At 46.4% G+C, this 17,420-nt stretch overlaps 1 protein-coding gene across 1 annotated transcript in view; it reads right to left on the bottom strand.

Annotated features, from left to right (window-relative positions):
- The window catches only part of LOC134612365 (BOS complex subunit NCLN-like), a 49,492-nt gene that overhangs the window by 23,736 nt on the left and 8,336 nt on the right, over window positions 1–17,420 (bottom strand). The window contains exons 4-6 of the mRNA XM_063456700.1: window positions 17,226–17,320; window positions 16,053–16,136; window positions 6,752–6,855 (exon numbers count right to left, since the gene is read on the bottom strand). Of these exons, the coding sequence (XP_063312770.1) occupies window positions 6,752–6,855; window positions 16,053–16,136; window positions 17,226–17,320 (283 nt within the window). The remainder of the gene's footprint in view (window positions 1–6,751; window positions 6,856–16,052; window positions 16,137–17,225; window positions 17,321–17,420) is intronic.

Below are 17,420 nucleotides of genomic sequence, written 5' to 3'. Positions count from 1 at the left end.
ACACTGCCCCACAAACACTGCCCCCATACACACACTACACACACAGCCTCACAAACACTGCCCCATACACACACTACACACACTGCCCCACAAACACTGCCCCACAAACACTGCCCCCATACACACACTACACACACTGCCCCACAAACACTGCCCCCATACACACACTACACACACTGCCCCCCATACACACACTGCACACACTGCCCCACAAACACTGCCCCCATACACACACTACACACACTGCCCCACAAACACTGCCCCCATACAAACACCGCCCCAAACACACACACACTGCAACTCTCACACACACTGCCACCCTCACACACACACACACACACACACACACACTGCAGCTCTCTCACACACACACACACTGCCCCACACATACACTGCCCCCTAACACACACACTGCAACCCTGACATACACTGCCGCCCTCACGCACTCGCACTTCACCACTCACACACACACTGCACCTTTCACACACACTTCACCTCTAACACATACCACTGCTCCTATGCCCAATATCCCAGCAGACCCCAGGTAAGTTGTCAAACTGTTCTTAAACGGTTTGACTACTTACTCTGGGATGGGATCCTGGCACTACTGGCGCCATAACTACTACACTGAGCTGTAGTGGTTATTGTGCCTAGATTATTTCTTTAAATAATCTACAAGTGCCCCTCCCGAGATCAGGTTCTGGATCCGCCACTGCTGAGTGTATAACAGAGCTCCACAGCAATAATACTCCCAGTAATGTGTCTGAGTGTATAACAGAGCTCCACAGCAATAATACTCCCAGTAATGTGTCTGAGTGTATAACAGAGCTCCACAGTAATAATATCCCCAGTAATGTGTCTGAGTGTATAACAGAGCTCCACAGTAATAATATCCCCAGTAATGTGTCTGAGTGTATAACAGAGCTCCACAGTAATAATACTCCCAGTAATGTGTCTGAGTGTATAACAGAGCTCCACAGTAATAATACTCCCAGTAATGTGTCTGAGTGTATAACAGAGCTCCACAGCAATAATATCCCCAGTAATGTGTCTGAGTGTATAACAGAGCTCCACAGTAATAATACTCCCAGTAATGTGTCTGAGTGTATAACAGAGCTGCACAGTAATAATACTCCCAGTAATGTGTCTGAGTGTATAACAGAGCTCCACAGTAATAATACTCCCAGTAATGTTTCTGAGTGTATAACAGAGCTCCACAGCAATAATACTCCCAGTAATGTGTCTGAGTGTATAACAGAGCTCCACAGCAATAATACTCCCAGTAATGTGTCTGAGTGTATAACAGAGCTCCACAACAATAATACTCCCAGTAATGTGTCTGAGTGTATAACAGAGCTCCACAGCAATAATACTCCCAGTAATGTGTCTGAGTGTATAACAGAACTCCACAGCAATAATACTCCCAGTAATGTGTCTGAGTGTATAACAGAGCTCCACAGTAATAATACTCCCAGTAATGTGTCTGAGTGTATAACAGAGCTCCACAGTAATAATACTCCCAGTAATGTGTCTTAGTGTATAACAGAGCTCCACAACAATAATACTCCCAGTAATGTGTCTGAGTGTATAACAGAGCTCCACAGCAATAATACTCCCAGTAATGTGTCTGAGTGTATAACAGAGCTCCACAGTAATAATACTCCCAGTAATGTGTCTTAGTGTATAACAGAGCTCCACAGCAATAATACTCCCAGTAATGTGTCTGAGTGTATAACAGAGCTGCACAGCAATAATACTCCCAGTAATGTTTCTGAGTGTATAACAGAGCTCCACAGCAATAATACTCCCAGTAATGTGTCTGAGTGTATAACAGAGCTCCACAGCAATAATACCCCCAGTAATGTGTCTGAGTGTATAACAGAGCTCCACAGTAATAATACTCCCAGTAATGTGTCTGAGTGTATAACAGAGCTCCACAGTAATAATACTCCCAGTAATGTGTCTTAGTGTATAACAGAGCTCCACAGCAATAATACTCCCAGTAATGTGTCTGAGTGTATAACAGAGCTGCACAGCAATAATACTCCCATTAATGTTTCTGAGTGTATAACAGAGCTCCTCAGCAATAATACTCCCAGTAATGTGTCTGAGTGTATAACAGAGCTCCACAGCAATAATACCCCCAGTAATGTGTCTGAGTGCATAACAGAGCTCCACAGTAATAATACTCCCAGTAATGTTTCTGAGTGTATAACAGAGCTCCACAGCAATAATACTCCCAGTAATGTGCGTGAGTGTATAACAGAGCTGCACAGTAATAATACCCCCAGTAATGTGTCTGAGTGTATAACAGAGCTCCACAGTAATAATACTCCCAGTAATGTTTCTGAGTGTATAACAGAGCTCCACAGCAATAATACTCCCAGTAATGTGTTTGAGTGTATAACAGAGCTCCACAGCAATAATACTCCCAGTAATGTGTCTGAGTGTATTACAGAGCTCCACAGCAATAATACTCCCAGTAATGTGTCTGAGTGTATATCAGAGCTCCACAGTAATAATACTCCCAGTAATGTGTCTGTGTGTATAACAGAGCTCCACAGCAATAATACCCCCAGTAATGTGTCTGAGTGTGTAACAGAGATCCACAGCAATAATACTCCCAGTAATGTGTCTGCGTGTATGACAGAGCTCCACAGCAATAATACTCCCAGTAATGTGTCTGAGTGTATAACAGAGCTCCACAGTAATAATACTCCCAGTAATGTGTCTTTAAACTACAATAAATGTGTTTTGAAATCAGTCTGTGTAAATAACATAGATTGTTCTTGCTCTAAGTTACATTTTAGTTAAGTAAATTGTTAGTAGTAAGTCACCTAAAATTTCTCAGAATAGCCCCGCCCCTGACCACACCCATAACATTAACCATTTCATTATTTTAAAAGTTGAGAGGTAAAGGAGCATTTATAGGCACCCAGACCATTTCATTGCGAGGGGGGAGGTGAGAAGAAGTGGTGCATAGGCTCATGGTCAGTGTATTGGCATGGACGGTTGGGTTATTCTGTATGACACTATGTGTTAAGTTATATGTTAAGTTATGGTTATTTATGTTTGACATTTGGTTTATATCAAGTAAAGAAGAATATTAAGATAAATGATGGATGTGTTATACAGTATTTATCATATGTTTTAATAAATGCTGTGTCCTGTTTCATCCATAGTACGCTGTCTGTCATTATTTGGGTGGTAATTGGGATAGTTCTATGTTAGTATGCTGCATCGCGATTCCCCACTACGTACATACATGTTTTCACAATGTTTTCTTTGCTAAGTTAACCTGCCTCTAGGTTTAATATGACAGCAGCTCAATGTGTTTCTATAAAATGCAGAGTAAAAAGTGATTGGGGAAGCATGGTGTTTTGTCACGCATGCGCACTAGCCACCCAATACTCAGCCAAATAGGCAGAGCTTTAGCAAGGAGACCAGTGCGGTGAGGAAAAAAGGTGAGTTAACTACCATTTTTAACCCTGGAAAAGCTGTCCCAGTTACCTAAATGATGATTAGGGCACTAGAGCGTTAAGAATACATATTCCGGGGGCGGGGCCAGGCCGCCGAGCAAGATGGTCGCATGTCAGACCAGCTCCTGAAAATTCAAACGAAACGAGCAAGAAACTCAGGCTTTTGGCATAAAAACGGCGGTATACCTCATCGGGTGGAGAGTACCAAACCCAGGGTGAGGCTGGCCTGACTGGTTTCAGTCCCCTGGTGGAAGAATCCTCACTGGCGCCAACGAGGCCTATTCCGGCGGTGAGTGGAGCAGGCGGCCGCTGCTCCGCTATCCTGCCCATCGGTGCTCAACCAAGGGCCAGACCAGTTGGGAAATGGCCCCGCTCCCCCCCCTTGGGACCGGGGGAGTGATCCCGGTCCTCACCCCAGCATGCCCAGACCACCCAGGGAGCAACAACAGGGCCGCCCTGATCCGACACCAAGACGCAGCAGTCAAGATGGCGGAGGCCATAGGTGACGGCGCCAAAATCGGCAGCGAGGTCCAGAAGTGGCCCACTCTGCTCCCCCTGCAAAGAACATACCTGCGGGCCGACCTGGTAAGAGGCGACACTTTCATGCTGTGGCCGTCAAGGTGCATCCAGCAGGAATCACTCGCGAGAGACCCACAACCAGAGCCACAGATTACTCACCGACACAGAAACCGGTCCATGCTGAGACACCCAAGCCACACACTGCCGGTCCGAGGGAACGACAACTCACATCACGGCAGCACAGACCGGCACAGGGGGCTCCCACTCATCCCCTAAGAGGCACTGGCTGATACCAAAGAGACTGGGACGCTATGGGCTGAGTGCTCGCTACTGCTCAGGTTCCTCTACTCTAACTGGACTCCCATGACTGTCTGCCGCCATTACCTTTTCCCTCTCGGTTTCCTAGCCTGCTCACACGGGGATATGCGGGGAGAGATGTCACAGATAGGTTCAGGCTTGCTTGGATCTGAGCCAGTCCGGGCATAATTATTCCCATGTTACAGCAGAGAAACTATTTATGATTTTACTGTATGCATTCTATGTCTCATAACATGCATGTCTATATTAAGCTTTTTGCAGCACAGGAGGTCAGATAAGCATGCTATGTAGTACCATGAGCGAACCGAAAGCAAGCTAACATGCCAGCATGTACTGATCTTCTCAGTTCACTCTCACCTCTACCTAAGCTCACCCGCAGCATTGTTATTTTATTTTATGTCAATGATTGTTATTACGCAGCTAAGCACTTACAGCACAACTAACTGAGAGAAATGTACTATCTTTTGCTAGCCTTAGCACTTAATGATTGTTAAACGTATGCTGATTCTGATAGCAGTCTATATGCCAGACAACCCTCAGTGAAACAAATCGTAACCCTACATACACCGGTGTTTATGCTCCATTTGCTAAAAATGCCAGTATTAGCGACGAATATAGCGGGAACACCACAGGCTTAAGCTCATTAATCTACCATTATCATTAAAAAAAATTGTGCATGCATTACAGTTGCCATATGTGAAATGTATGTTAAATTTGCGCACGTGACTGCTATTGTGGCACCACGGCTCATCTGTGAATTCTTGCACACAAAAATAAAGAATAAAAAAAAAAAAAAAGAATACATATTCCGACTCCTAACACTACCGTGTCCCTTACATTGAACTGGAGCCGAGGCTAGAGTTGGTACAGACAATGGGCTCATGCTGGTACATGACTGATTTTAGGACCCAGCGTGGACCTTCTCCCAATGTCTGATCGGAGATGGGAACTTTGTTTGAAACCCGGCTCTGCTAGACCGGGGCTGGTATATGCGCAGTTTTTCCAATTAGATTTAATTAGCAAAAATGTGGGGTTTAGTGAATAATCCTGCTTGTGTAGGCAAGCAGTTTTGCCAGGATACCATCCTGAGTCATTCGTTTTAAACCGTTACTATGTTACTGCTATTTATTCATATGTCCCACAAGTTTGCAGGATAGAAGGACTTGTCAATTACTCTTTAGTGTGTCTATGTGTGCAGCGGCGTACATACCGTGGTCGCAGGGGTCGCAGCTGCGACCGTGTTCGTCACTCCAGGGGGCCCGCCCGCCCTGCGGACGCCCGCGACTGGGTAGGAGCTGCCACGTTATGCGGCACCGGCTCACACGGCAAACCGCCAGGCCCATCTTTCAAGGGGTCCATCAGGTGGCCCATGCTTTCAGGGCCACCCGAGGGATATGGATTATCAGGGGGTCCGGTCAGCGCTGGGTGCTTTAACAGCACGACCGGGCCCCCTGTGATGACATCAGACTGCCCTGGTCACTCCTCCCAGCTATCAGAGCCCGCTCGGGATGAAGGATGAAGGAGGATGAAGGAGGGGCAGTCTGATGCCATCAGGCTTGGCCCCCACTGGACCCCAGGGAAAGCCACAAAAGGTAGGAAACCGGAAACATTTTGTATGTGTCTGTGTGTGTGTCTGTGTATGTGTGTGTGTCGCTGTATGTGTGTGTGTTTGTATGTGTGTGTTTGCCTGTGTCTATGTATATATGTGTCTGCATGTGTGTGTGTGTCTGTGTGTATGTATGTGTGTATGTATGTGTCTGTCGGGGGGTGTATGTGTGTTTGTGTGTGTGTGTCTGTATGTATGTATGTGTCGGGGGAGGGGGGCCCACGGATCGGGGGAAAGAAGGGAGGGAAGGGGGAGGCAAGGTCGGGGCCACGGATCAGTTTTACACCGGGGCCCCATGGAATGTGTGTACGCCACTGTATGTGTACATGCATGTGTCTATACCTATCTCTTCGTGTGTGTGTATGCTTGTGTGAATGTGTGTGCCTGTGTGTGTGTGTGTCTCCTACCGCATGCGTGTGCCTGTGCACGTGTCTGTGTTAGCATGCGTGTGTCTATGTGTGCATGCGTGTGTCTGTACCTTTCTCTGCGTGCGTGTTTTTGCCATATCTCCATGTCTCATCCTGTTGCGTTACCCATCCACCAGCATCACAGAGTGACGTGGGAATGATTGTAGTTTTGCTGTGAATTACGATCACTTTAACCCCTTAAGGACCAAACGTCTGGAATAAAAGGAAATCATGATATGTCACACATGTCATGTGTCCTTAAGGGGTTAAACCATCCGAAAAATCCTGGTACACATTGTAGACACAAATATATAAAGTTATGGGAAGACTCTAGTAACTTTGGAAATATGCAACACTGATAAGTGCCATGAAAATACACAGAAAAGCAGACAAGGTCACTCTGCCCCATGCTTGACCCTCACCTGGGCTTGCTCCGGGAGCTCTTATATAATAGGTGAAAAAGGCGGATCATCTCCATCAGGACGGCCACACCACTGCCATTAGAGTCTGCCCCGTATGCCAGCCACTGCGGAATAATTGAGGGAAGGCTAGTGAGTAATAGTGAACTGGCAGACACTGCGGAATAATGGAGGGAAGGCTAGTGAGTAATAGTGAACTGGCAGACACTGCGGAATAATGGAGGGAAGATTAGTGAGTAATAGTGAACTGGCAGACACAAAGGAATAATGGAGGGAAGGCTAGTGAGTAATAGTGAACTGGCAGACACTGCGGAATAATGGAGGGAAGGCTAGTGAGTAATAGTGAACTGGCAGACACTGCGGAATAATGGAGGGAAGATTAGTGAGTAATAGTGAACTGGCAGACACTGCGGAATAATGGAGGGAAGGCTAGTGAGTAATAGTGAACTGGCAGACACTGCGGAATAATGGAGGGAAGGCTAGTGAGTAATAGTGAACTGGCAGACACTGCGGAATAATGGAGGGAAGATTAGTGAGTAATAGTGAACTGGCAGACACTGCGGAATAATGGAGGGAAGGCTAGTGAGTAATAGTGAACTGGCAGACACTGCGGAATAATGGAGGGAAGGCTAGTGAGTAATAGTGAACTGGCAGACACTGCGGAATAATGGAGGGAAGGCTAGTGAGTAATAGTGAACTGGCAGACACTGCGGAATAATGGAGGGAAGGCTAGTGAGTAATAGTGAACTGGCAGACACTGTGGAATAATGGAGGGAAGGCTAGTGAGTAATAGTGAACTGGCAGACACTGCGGAATAATGGAGGGAAAATTAGTGAGTAATAGTGAACTGGCAGACACTGCGGAATAATGGAGGGAAGGCTAGTGAGTAATAGTGAACTGGCAGACACTGCGGAATAATGGAGGGAAGGCTAGTGAGTAATAGTGAACTGGCAGACACTGCGGAATAATGGAGGGAAGGCTAGTGAGTAATAGTGAACTGGCAGACACTGCGGAATAATGGAGGGAAGGCTAGTGAGTAATAGTGAACTGGCAGACACTGCGGAATAATGGAGGGAAGGCTAGTGAGTAATAGTGAACTGGCAGACACTGCGGAATAATGGAGGGAAGGCTAGTGAGTAATAGTGAACTGGCAGACACTGCGGAATAATGGAGGGAAGATTAGTGAGTAATAGTGAACTGGCAGACAATGCGGAATAATGGAGGGAAGATAAGTGAGTAATAGTGAACTGGCAGACACTGTGGAATAATGGAGGGAAGATTAGTGAGTAATAGTGAAATGGCAGACACTGCAGAATAATGGGGGGAAGGCTAGTGAGTAACAGTGAACTGGCAGACACTGCGGAATAATGGAGGGAAGATAAGTGAGTAATAGTGAACTGGCAGACACTGCGGAATAATGGAGGGAAGATAAGTGAGTAATAGTGAACTGGCAGACACTGCAGAATAATAGAGGGAAGATTAGTGAGTAATAGTGAACTGGCAGACACTGTGGAATAATGGAGGGAAGGCTAGTGAGTAATAGTGAACTGGCAGACACTGCGGAATAATAGAGGGAAGATTAGTGAGTAATAGTGAACTGGCAGACACTGCGGAATCATGGAGGGAAGATTAGTGAGTAATAGTGAACTGGCAGACACTGTGGAATAATGGAGGGAAGGCTAGTGAGTAATAGTGAACTGGCAGACACTGTGGAATAATGGAGGGAAGGCTAGTGAGTAATAGTGAACTGGCAGACACTGCAGAATAATGGAGGGAAGGCTAATGAGTAATAGTGAACTGGCAGACACTGTGGAATAATGGAGGGAAGGCGAGTGAGTAATAGTGAACTGGCAGACGCTGCGGAATAATGGAGGGAAGGCTAGTGAGTAACAGGGAACTGGCAGACACTGTGGAATAATGGAGGGAAGATTAGTAAGTAATAGTGAACTGACAGACGCTGCGGAATAATGGAGGGAAGGCTAGTGAGTAATAGTGAACTGGCAGACACTGTGGAATAATGGAGGGGAGATTAGTGAGTAATATTGAAATGGCAGACACTGCAGAATAATGGAGGGAAGGCGAGTGAGTAATAGTGAACTGGCAGACACTGCGGAATAATGGGAGGAGGGCTAGTGAGTAATAGTGGACTGGCAGACACTGCGGAATAATGGAGGGAAGGCTAGTGAGTAATAGTGAACTGGCAGACAATGTGGAATAATGGAGGGAAGGCTAGTGAGTAATAGTGAACTGGCAGACACTGTGGAATAATGGAGGGAAGGCTAGTGAGTAATAGTGAACTGGCAGACACTGCGGAATAATGGAGGGAAGGCTAGTGAGTAATAGTGAACTGGCAGACACTGCGGAATAATGGAGGGAAGGCTAGTGAGTAATAGTGAACTGGCAGACAATGTGGAATAATGGAGGGAAGGCTAGTGAGTAATAGTGAACTGGCAGACACTGTGGAATAATGGAGGGAAGGCTAGTGAGTAATAGTGAACTGGCAGACACTGCGGAATAAGGGAGGGAAGGCTAGTGAGTAATAGTGAACTGGCAGACACTGCGGAATAATGGAGGGAAGGCTAGTGAGTAATAGTGAACTGGCAGACACTGCGGAATAATGGAGGGAAGATTAGTGAGTAATAGTGAACTGGCAGACACTGCGGAAAATGGAGGGAAGACTAGTGAGTAGCAGTGATCTGGCAGACACTGTGGAATAATGGAGGGAAGATTAGTGAGTAATAGTGAACTGGCAGACACTGTGGAATAATGGAGGGAAGATTAGTGAGTAATAGTGAACTGGCAGACACTGCAGAATAATGGAGGGAAGACTAGTGAGTAGCAGTGATCTGGTAGACACTGTGGAATAATGGAGGGAAGATTAGTGAGTAATAGTGAACTGGCAGACGCTGCGGAATAATGGAGGGAAGGCTAGTGAGTAATAGTGAACTGGCAGACACTGCGGAATAATGGAGGGAAGGCGAGTGAGTAATAGTGAACTGGCAGATGCTGCAGAATAATGGAGGGAAGGCTAGTGAGTAATAGTGAACTGGCAGACACTGCGGAATAATGGAGGGAAGGCGAGTGAGTAATAGTGAACTGGCAGACGCTGCGGAATAATGGAGGGAAGGCTAGTGAGTAACAGGGAACTGGCAGACACTGCGGAATAATGGAGGGAAGGCTAGTGAGTAATAGTGAACTGGCAGACACTGCGGAATAATGGAGGGAAGATTAGTGAGTAATAGTGAACTGGCAGACACTGCGGAATAATGGAGGGAAGGCTAGTGAGTAATAGTGAACTGGCAGACACTGCGGAATAATGGGGGGAAGGCTAGTGAGTAATAGTGGACTGGCAGACACTGCGGAATAATGGAGGGAAGGCTAGTGAGTAATAGTGAACTGGCAGACACTGTGGAATAATGGGGGGAAGGCTAGTGAGTAATAGTGGACTGGCAGACACTGCGGAATAATGGAGGGAAGGCTAGTGAGTAATAGTGAACTGGCAGACACTGCGGAATAATGGAGGGAAGGCTAGTGAGTAACAGTGAACTGGCAGACACTGTGGAATAATGGTGTGGCGGTACCAGCCTTGCCACTGGGCATTGGAGAAGACTGATTGCCAGCCTCCTGCCATGTGACTATGGCCCCTGAGATGTATTGCCTGCTCTCCTGTACTGCTGAGGATTGCTACCCCTTAGGTGGATTTGGCTATGGAGCTTGTGTAGTGCCCTCTGTTGGTAGCAACAGTAATATGCACTACCTGAATAGCAAGACTGGTAATTTGCATATTCGGGTAGATTTGCATATCGCTAATTCTGCATGCAGGAGAGACATTTGTGTTAATTATGGTCTTCCCCACCTATTTATAAATATGTAATTATGTTATAATAAGTCACTGAATGTTGCCTGCTATGATTTGACTGTTTGTAATTTTATTGAGTTTTCACAGCAATGTTAATGTAATGACCAAATGGGCTAGTCCCAAGTAAAATAAAGATTTTGTCAGTTCTACTTCACCCTCAATTTGGAGTCCTGTCTCTTATTGGGGGAATCTGCTACAAGGGATTGCTATGCTCTGCATATTCCCTTGCTATAATCACTACTAAGCTCTTTTAAGAGCTCGTTCCTGCTTCGCTCTGGAAGGAAGAGAGGTTCGTCCTGCGGTGGTTGTGTTGTCTGTGTTGTCGGCTAGAGTGCTTGGAATCCAAAAGGAGCGCTAGGAGCATCCATCAACGGAGGTACCCAGTCGGGGTGCCAGGTGATCCGTTACATTGGTGGCAGCGGTGGGATGGCTTCCTAGCCTTGGGAAAACCAGCACTACTTCAGAGATGGAAGGCCGTGCAGTATCTCCCTTTGATGCCAGGCTCCAGCAGCGACTACAGGATGTGATGCGCAGTATGGAGTATCCTATCCCAGAGGAAAAAGAGACAGAGTGGAGGGTGGCGCTTCGTACCGATCTCTGGAAGGAGGACATCGACGAAATTCGACCCTTCCGGTTCGAGGAAATCCTGACCACTAACCAGCGCCAAGCAGAACAACTAGAGCTGCGGATGCCATTATTGGGAAACCAGCCCTCAGAGGAATGGGTAAGCGAACTGGAGACGCTAGTTGAGACTGAGGTGTGGCTGGATGATTCCTATCGGGCCCTGCGGTGGCATGCTTACCACCTCTACCCATGGCTGATCGAGTACAAGTGTATTGAGGGGGAAGACTACGATGGCCCTGGTTTGTTGTGGGATACTATTGAAACTAGTCTCTGGTTCGGAGACACCGACATTGCTCGCTTCTGGTCCATCCGAGCTGAGCGGGCAGACAACTGGGACCTTACGGAGATCGATGCCATTCAGCCAGATCTATCTTTTCTTGCCAACCGGGAGTGGGAACTAGAACAGGATTATGTTTGCCTATTCCAATGTATAACGCCGCCTGTCTCTGACATGATGGGGCTTATTGACTGTATGCCACCGGAAGCATTGAGTTTAGTTCTTCCTCCCCAGCAACCAAGCCTGTTATCAGGGGACCTTGGTACTGTACCACATATGTCCCAACCAGCACCAGAGATGGAAGATCTTATTGACTTGTCCTGGGAAGACACCCAGCTGGCAGGTGGAGATGGGACCGAGGTCTCTCTACCGGCCCTACAGGGATGCTGGGCAGTCGGCCCAGATCCCCAGCGGCAGTATGTATCCCAGGGAGCTGAAGGTGCCGTCCTTCCTCCCCAGCGGCAGTGTGTGTCCTTAGGAGAGAAGACAGTTGGTCCCTCTTCCCAGCAGTCCAGTGAGTCTCAGGGAGCCGAAGGTGCAGTCCTTCCTCCCAAGCGGCAGTGTGTGTCCTTAGGAGAGGAGACAGTTGGTCCCTCTCCCCAGCAGTCCAGTGAGTCTCAGGGAGCCGAAGGTGCAGTCCTTCCTCCCCAGCGGCAGTGTGTGTTACAGGGAGCTGAAGGTGTCGTCCTTCCTCCCCAGCAGCAGTGTGTGTCATTAGGAGAGGAGACAGTTAGTCTCTCTCCCCAGCGGCTGAAAGTATGTATGGGAGAGGAGCTTGTTACCCCCTCTCCCCAGCAGCTGAAAGTATGTATGGGAGAGGAGCTTGTTACCCCCTCTCCCCAGCAGCAGCTTAACCCACCAAGGGGAGACAGTAAGCTCCACAACAGTGCAGATGGGACCGTGGTCTCTGCACATGCACCACTAGGGGTAGGGACAGTCGGTCCTGTCCACCAGCAGCAGGGCTGTTTAGCCAAAGGGGAGACAGTCGGTCTCCCCCTCCAGCAGCAGGACTATGTAACCAAAGGGGAGACAGTCGGTCTCCCCCTCCAGCAGCAGCCCCAGATCCCGAGAGAGGAGCCTACCAACTCTTCTTTTCAGCATGGCTCCAACCAGGCTACTCCCGTGGTAGCGCTGGCACTCAGCAACCCACCAAGGCAGCCTATCAGTACCCCACACAGCCTTGTTGAGGCACCTGGACATGGACGAGCTAATCTTTTACCCAGGTGTAGTAACCATGTATTGTGGGTAGGCTGTATTACTGTTTGTGCTTCGTGGGTGGGTTGCTGGACTAACCAGGGCACTGACCGGCAGGAGGTCAGATACCCTGTTAGTCTGTTTGGAAAAGGGGAGAAATGTGGCGGTACCAGCCTTGCCACTGGGCATTGGAGAAGACTGATTGCCAGCCTCCTGCCATGTGACTATGGCCCCTGAGATGTATTGCCTGCTCTCCTGTACTGCTGAGGATTGCTACCCCTTAGGTGGATTTGGCTATGGAGCTTGTGTAGTGCCCTCTGTTGGTAGCAACAGTAATATGCACTACCTGAATAGCAAGACTGGTAATTTGCATATTCGGGTAGATTTGCATATCGCTAATTCTGCATGCAGGAGAGACATTTGTGTTAATTATGGTCTTCCCCACCTATTTATAAATATGTAATTATGTTATAATAAGTCACTGAATGTTGCCTGCTATGATTTGACTGTTTGTAATTTTATTGAGTTTTCACAGCAATGTTAATGTAATGACCAAATGGGCTAGTCCCAAGTAAAATAAAGATTTTGTCAGTTCTACTTCACCCTCAATTTGGAGTCCTGTCTCTTATTGGGGGAATCTGCTACAAGGGATTGCTATGCTCTGCATATTCCCTTGCTATAATCACTACTAAGCTCTTTTAAGAGCTCGTTCCTGCTTCGCTCTGGAAGGAAGAGAGGTTCGTCCTGCGGTGGTTGTGTTGTCTGTGTTGTCGGCTAGAGTGCTTGGAATCCTCAAGAAGCGCTAGGAGCATCCATCAACGGAGGTACCCAGTCGGGGTGCCAGGTGATCCGTTACAAATGGAGGGAAGGCTAGTGAGTAATAGTGAACTGGCAGACACTGAGGAATAATGGAGGGAAGGCTAGTGAGTAATAGTGAACTGGCAGACACTGCGGAATAATAGAGGGAAGATTAGTTAGTAATAGTGAACTGGCAGACACTGTGGAATAATGGAGGGAAGGCTAGTGAGTAATAGTGAACTGGCAGACACTGCGGAATAATGGAGGGAAGATTAGTGAGTAATAGTGAACTGGCAGACACTGTGGAATAATGGAGGGAAGGCTAGTGAGTAATAGTGAACTGGCAGACACTGCAGAATAATAGAGGGAAGATTAGTGAGTAATAGTGAACTGGCAGACACTGTGGAATAATGGAGGGAAGGCTAGTGAGTAATAGTGAACTGGCAGACACTGCGGAATAATGGAGGGAAGGCTAGTGAGTAATAGTGAACTGGTAGACACTGCGGAATAATGGAGGGAAGATTAGTGAGTAATAGTGAACTGGCAGACACTGTGGAATAATGGAGGGAAGGCTAGTGAGTAATAGTGAACTGGCAGACACTGCACAATAATAGAGGGAAGATTAGTGAGTAATAGTGAACTGGCAGACACTGTGGAATAATGGAGGGAAGGCTAGTGAGTAATAGTGAACTGGCAGACACTGCAGAATAATGGAGGGAAGGCTAGTGAGTAATAGTGAACTGGCAGACACTGCGGAATAATGGAGGGAAGGCTAGTGAGTAATAGTGAACTGGCAGACACTGCAGAATAATGGAGGGAAGACTAGTGAGTAGCAGTGAACTGGCAGACACTGCGGAATAATGGGGGGAAGGCTAGTGAGTAATAGTGAACTGGCAGACACTGCGGAATAATGGAGGGAAGATTAGTGAGTAATAGTGAACTGGCAGACACTGCAGAATAATGGGGGGAAGGCTAGTGAGTAATAGTGAACTGGCAGACACTGTGGAATAATGGAGGGAAGGCTAGTGAGTAATAGTGAACTGGCAGACACTGCGGAATAATGGAGGGAAGATTAGTGAGTAATAGTGAACTGGCAGACACTGCAGAATAATGGGGGGAAGGCTAGTGAGTAATAGTGAACTGGCAGACACTGCGGAGTAATGGAGGGAAGGCTAGTGAGTAATAGTGAACTGGCAGACACTGCGGAATAATGGAGGGAAGATTAGTGAGTAATAGTGAACTGGCAGACACTGCAGAATAATGGGGGGAAGGCTAGTGAGTAATAGTGAACTGGCAGACACTGCGGAATAATGGAGGGAAGATTAGTGAGTAATAGTGAACTGGCAGACACTGCAGAATAATGGGGGGAAGGCTAGTGAGTAATAGTGAACTGGCAGACACTGCGGAATAATGGGGGAAGATTACTGAGTAATAGTGAACTGGCAGACACTGCAGAATAATGGGGGGAAGGCTAGTGAGTAATAGTGAACTGGCAGACACTGTGGAATAATGGAGGGAAGATTAGTGAGTAATAGTGAACTGGCAGACACTGCGGAATAATGGGGGGAAGATTAGTGAGTAATAGTGAACTGGCAGACACTGCAGAATAATGGGGGGAAGGCTAGTGAGTAATAGTGAACTGGCAGACACTGCGGAATAATGGGGAAAGATTACTGAGTAATAGTGAACTGGCAGACACTGCAGAATAATGGGGGGAAGGCTAGTGAGTAATAGTGAACTGGCAGACACTGTGGAATAATGGAGGGAAGATTAGTGAGTAATAGTGAACTGGCAGACACTGCGGAATAATGGGGGGAAGATTAGTGAGTAATAGTGAACTGGCAGACACTGCGGAATAATGGAGGGAAGGCTAGTGAGTAATAGTGAACAGACAGTATAGGAAAACCAATACAAAAGCCTATGAGTTGCAATCTCGTATTTACAGCCCTTTTATACAAAGTTCTAATCTACAATGTAAGCTTATAGTCTAAAGTTTAAGGGGACTTTAGACAAGGGAGAGCAGGGGGTATTTGAAGACAATGGACAGGGCACCTTCAAAGCATTTACACAAACATAGTATGTGATGCGATTCCGGAGGTAGACGGGGAATGAATAATAGTGAACAAGTTGTCTTTGAGGATTAACAGAGAGAATCTTAGTGAGTAATAGTGAACAGGCAGCCAATGAGGGATACCTGGAGAGAATACTAGTGAGCAAAGGGCGCACAGATGTTGGTAAAATACTCTTGACCGAAGCAAGTGATACTGAATAGCTACACAATGTGTGAATTGCATAGCAATAGCACTTCAACAATGCTAGCTAGACATGTCTAGAAATGTACATATGGGAAGTTATTTGTTCCAATGTCTTACCATACCATTTTGACCAATTGGCTTTGTAACTAATAAACACAATACCATGTACGACTACTTAAATATGAAAATAAAAATAAAGATTGTCAAAAAAAAAATACTCTTGACAAAGCTTCAAACATTATTGCACATCTTAAAAAACTCCCCACCAATCTCAGTAATTGTATTTCATTAACTCACAGGTGCAGCCCCAAACGAATCATAATGAGCAACGATGACCACAGTCAGCAGATCCCCAACATTTCCTCGACCTGTCAGGTGTCCCTGGAGAGAGAGACAGGTTGTAGATAGATTTAACATCACCCATAGAAAATATGGCTTCATTATCTTAATTTTAAGGGGTCTACTTATGGCACTAAACTGGCCAGTAAGTAGTAAAAGTAATGTAGAAACATGTTAAATGAGACAGTTGGATGGTTATGGAACGAACGCTGCTCACCATAACCAACATTTTCCTTGTTTCAGCTCTTGCCTTCACAGCTGGTCCATTTTCCATAATATTAAACCAATGATACAACAATTAATAAAAGTAAAATTATCTGAAAATATGATTTTCAAAAAGCAGAAGTCTAGCCCAAAAAATCCAAGAAAACAGTAAAGATTTTGTTAAAGCCCCTCAGGACACATTCTCCAAAAATTCAAATAATTATTTTACGAAGCTTTATGCCGTGGGACAATGGTCCCTCATCGTTCCTTGACACAGTCCCAAATTAAGCAGGTAGGCGTAGCTTGGGGACTCATTCCATAACTGCATTGGCTGAGTGACCCATTCTAAAGTTGAAGTTTAAAGTACATTCAACAAAATCTTCTTTAGGATCTTCCTGCGTTAAAGGGGTCCCCGCTGTAACCAGTTTAATGTGGGCTGTTGGCTGTGACTTGATGAAGGCGATGGACCTTTCCTAGCATGTACGGACTCATAATTATAGGTCCTGATTGAGGTGTTAAGAACTGCTTCTTGGAACAACGAAGACATAAATGATATATACCACATACACATCTAAAACAAACATTATTTACTAAAGCGAGTATTGTCAAGAATTGAACGTGAATTTTAAATTTAAAGGGATCCTATAGTGCCAGGATAACAAAGTAGTTTTCCCCGCACTGTAAGTTTCTAAGGAGCCCCCCGACACACACACATACACACATACGCAGGAGGCTACATAGATCACGTCTCATGGTGAGCGAGACAATATCTGAATCCCACAGCCATCACATGTGACAGCAGCTAGGAGAGCAATAGTTGACAGAAAAGGTCTGCTTTTTGTCAGCCTCAGACTTTATTAAAACACATTGTTACATCCTTATGAAATACTCAGAAGTGACAGCACAGCAAAAGGATGGCACACTTACCTCCAGGGTGACAATGGCTGAGTTGATGACAGGTTTACTCTGTGTTTCCCCCGTTATCATTTGGAAACCGCTTCCCATCACCATGCCGAACAAGACTGCGGAAACACATGCTGGCAGTTTAGCCCAGGTTTAAATGACATTATCGGCACCCAGACCATTTCAGCTCATTTTCCCAGTCCCATTAACCCGACAATG

The sequence above is a fragment of the Pelobates fuscus genome, chromosome 5, assembly GCF_036172605.1.
Source record: "Pelobates fuscus isolate aPelFus1 chromosome 5, aPelFus1.pri, whole genome shotgun sequence".
NCBI classification, from domain to species: domain Eukaryota; kingdom Metazoa; phylum Chordata; class Amphibia; order Anura; family Pelobatidae; genus Pelobates; species Pelobates fuscus.
Note: the sequence above shows the minus strand (reverse complement) of the source record. Positions and strands in the feature narration are given on the sequence as shown.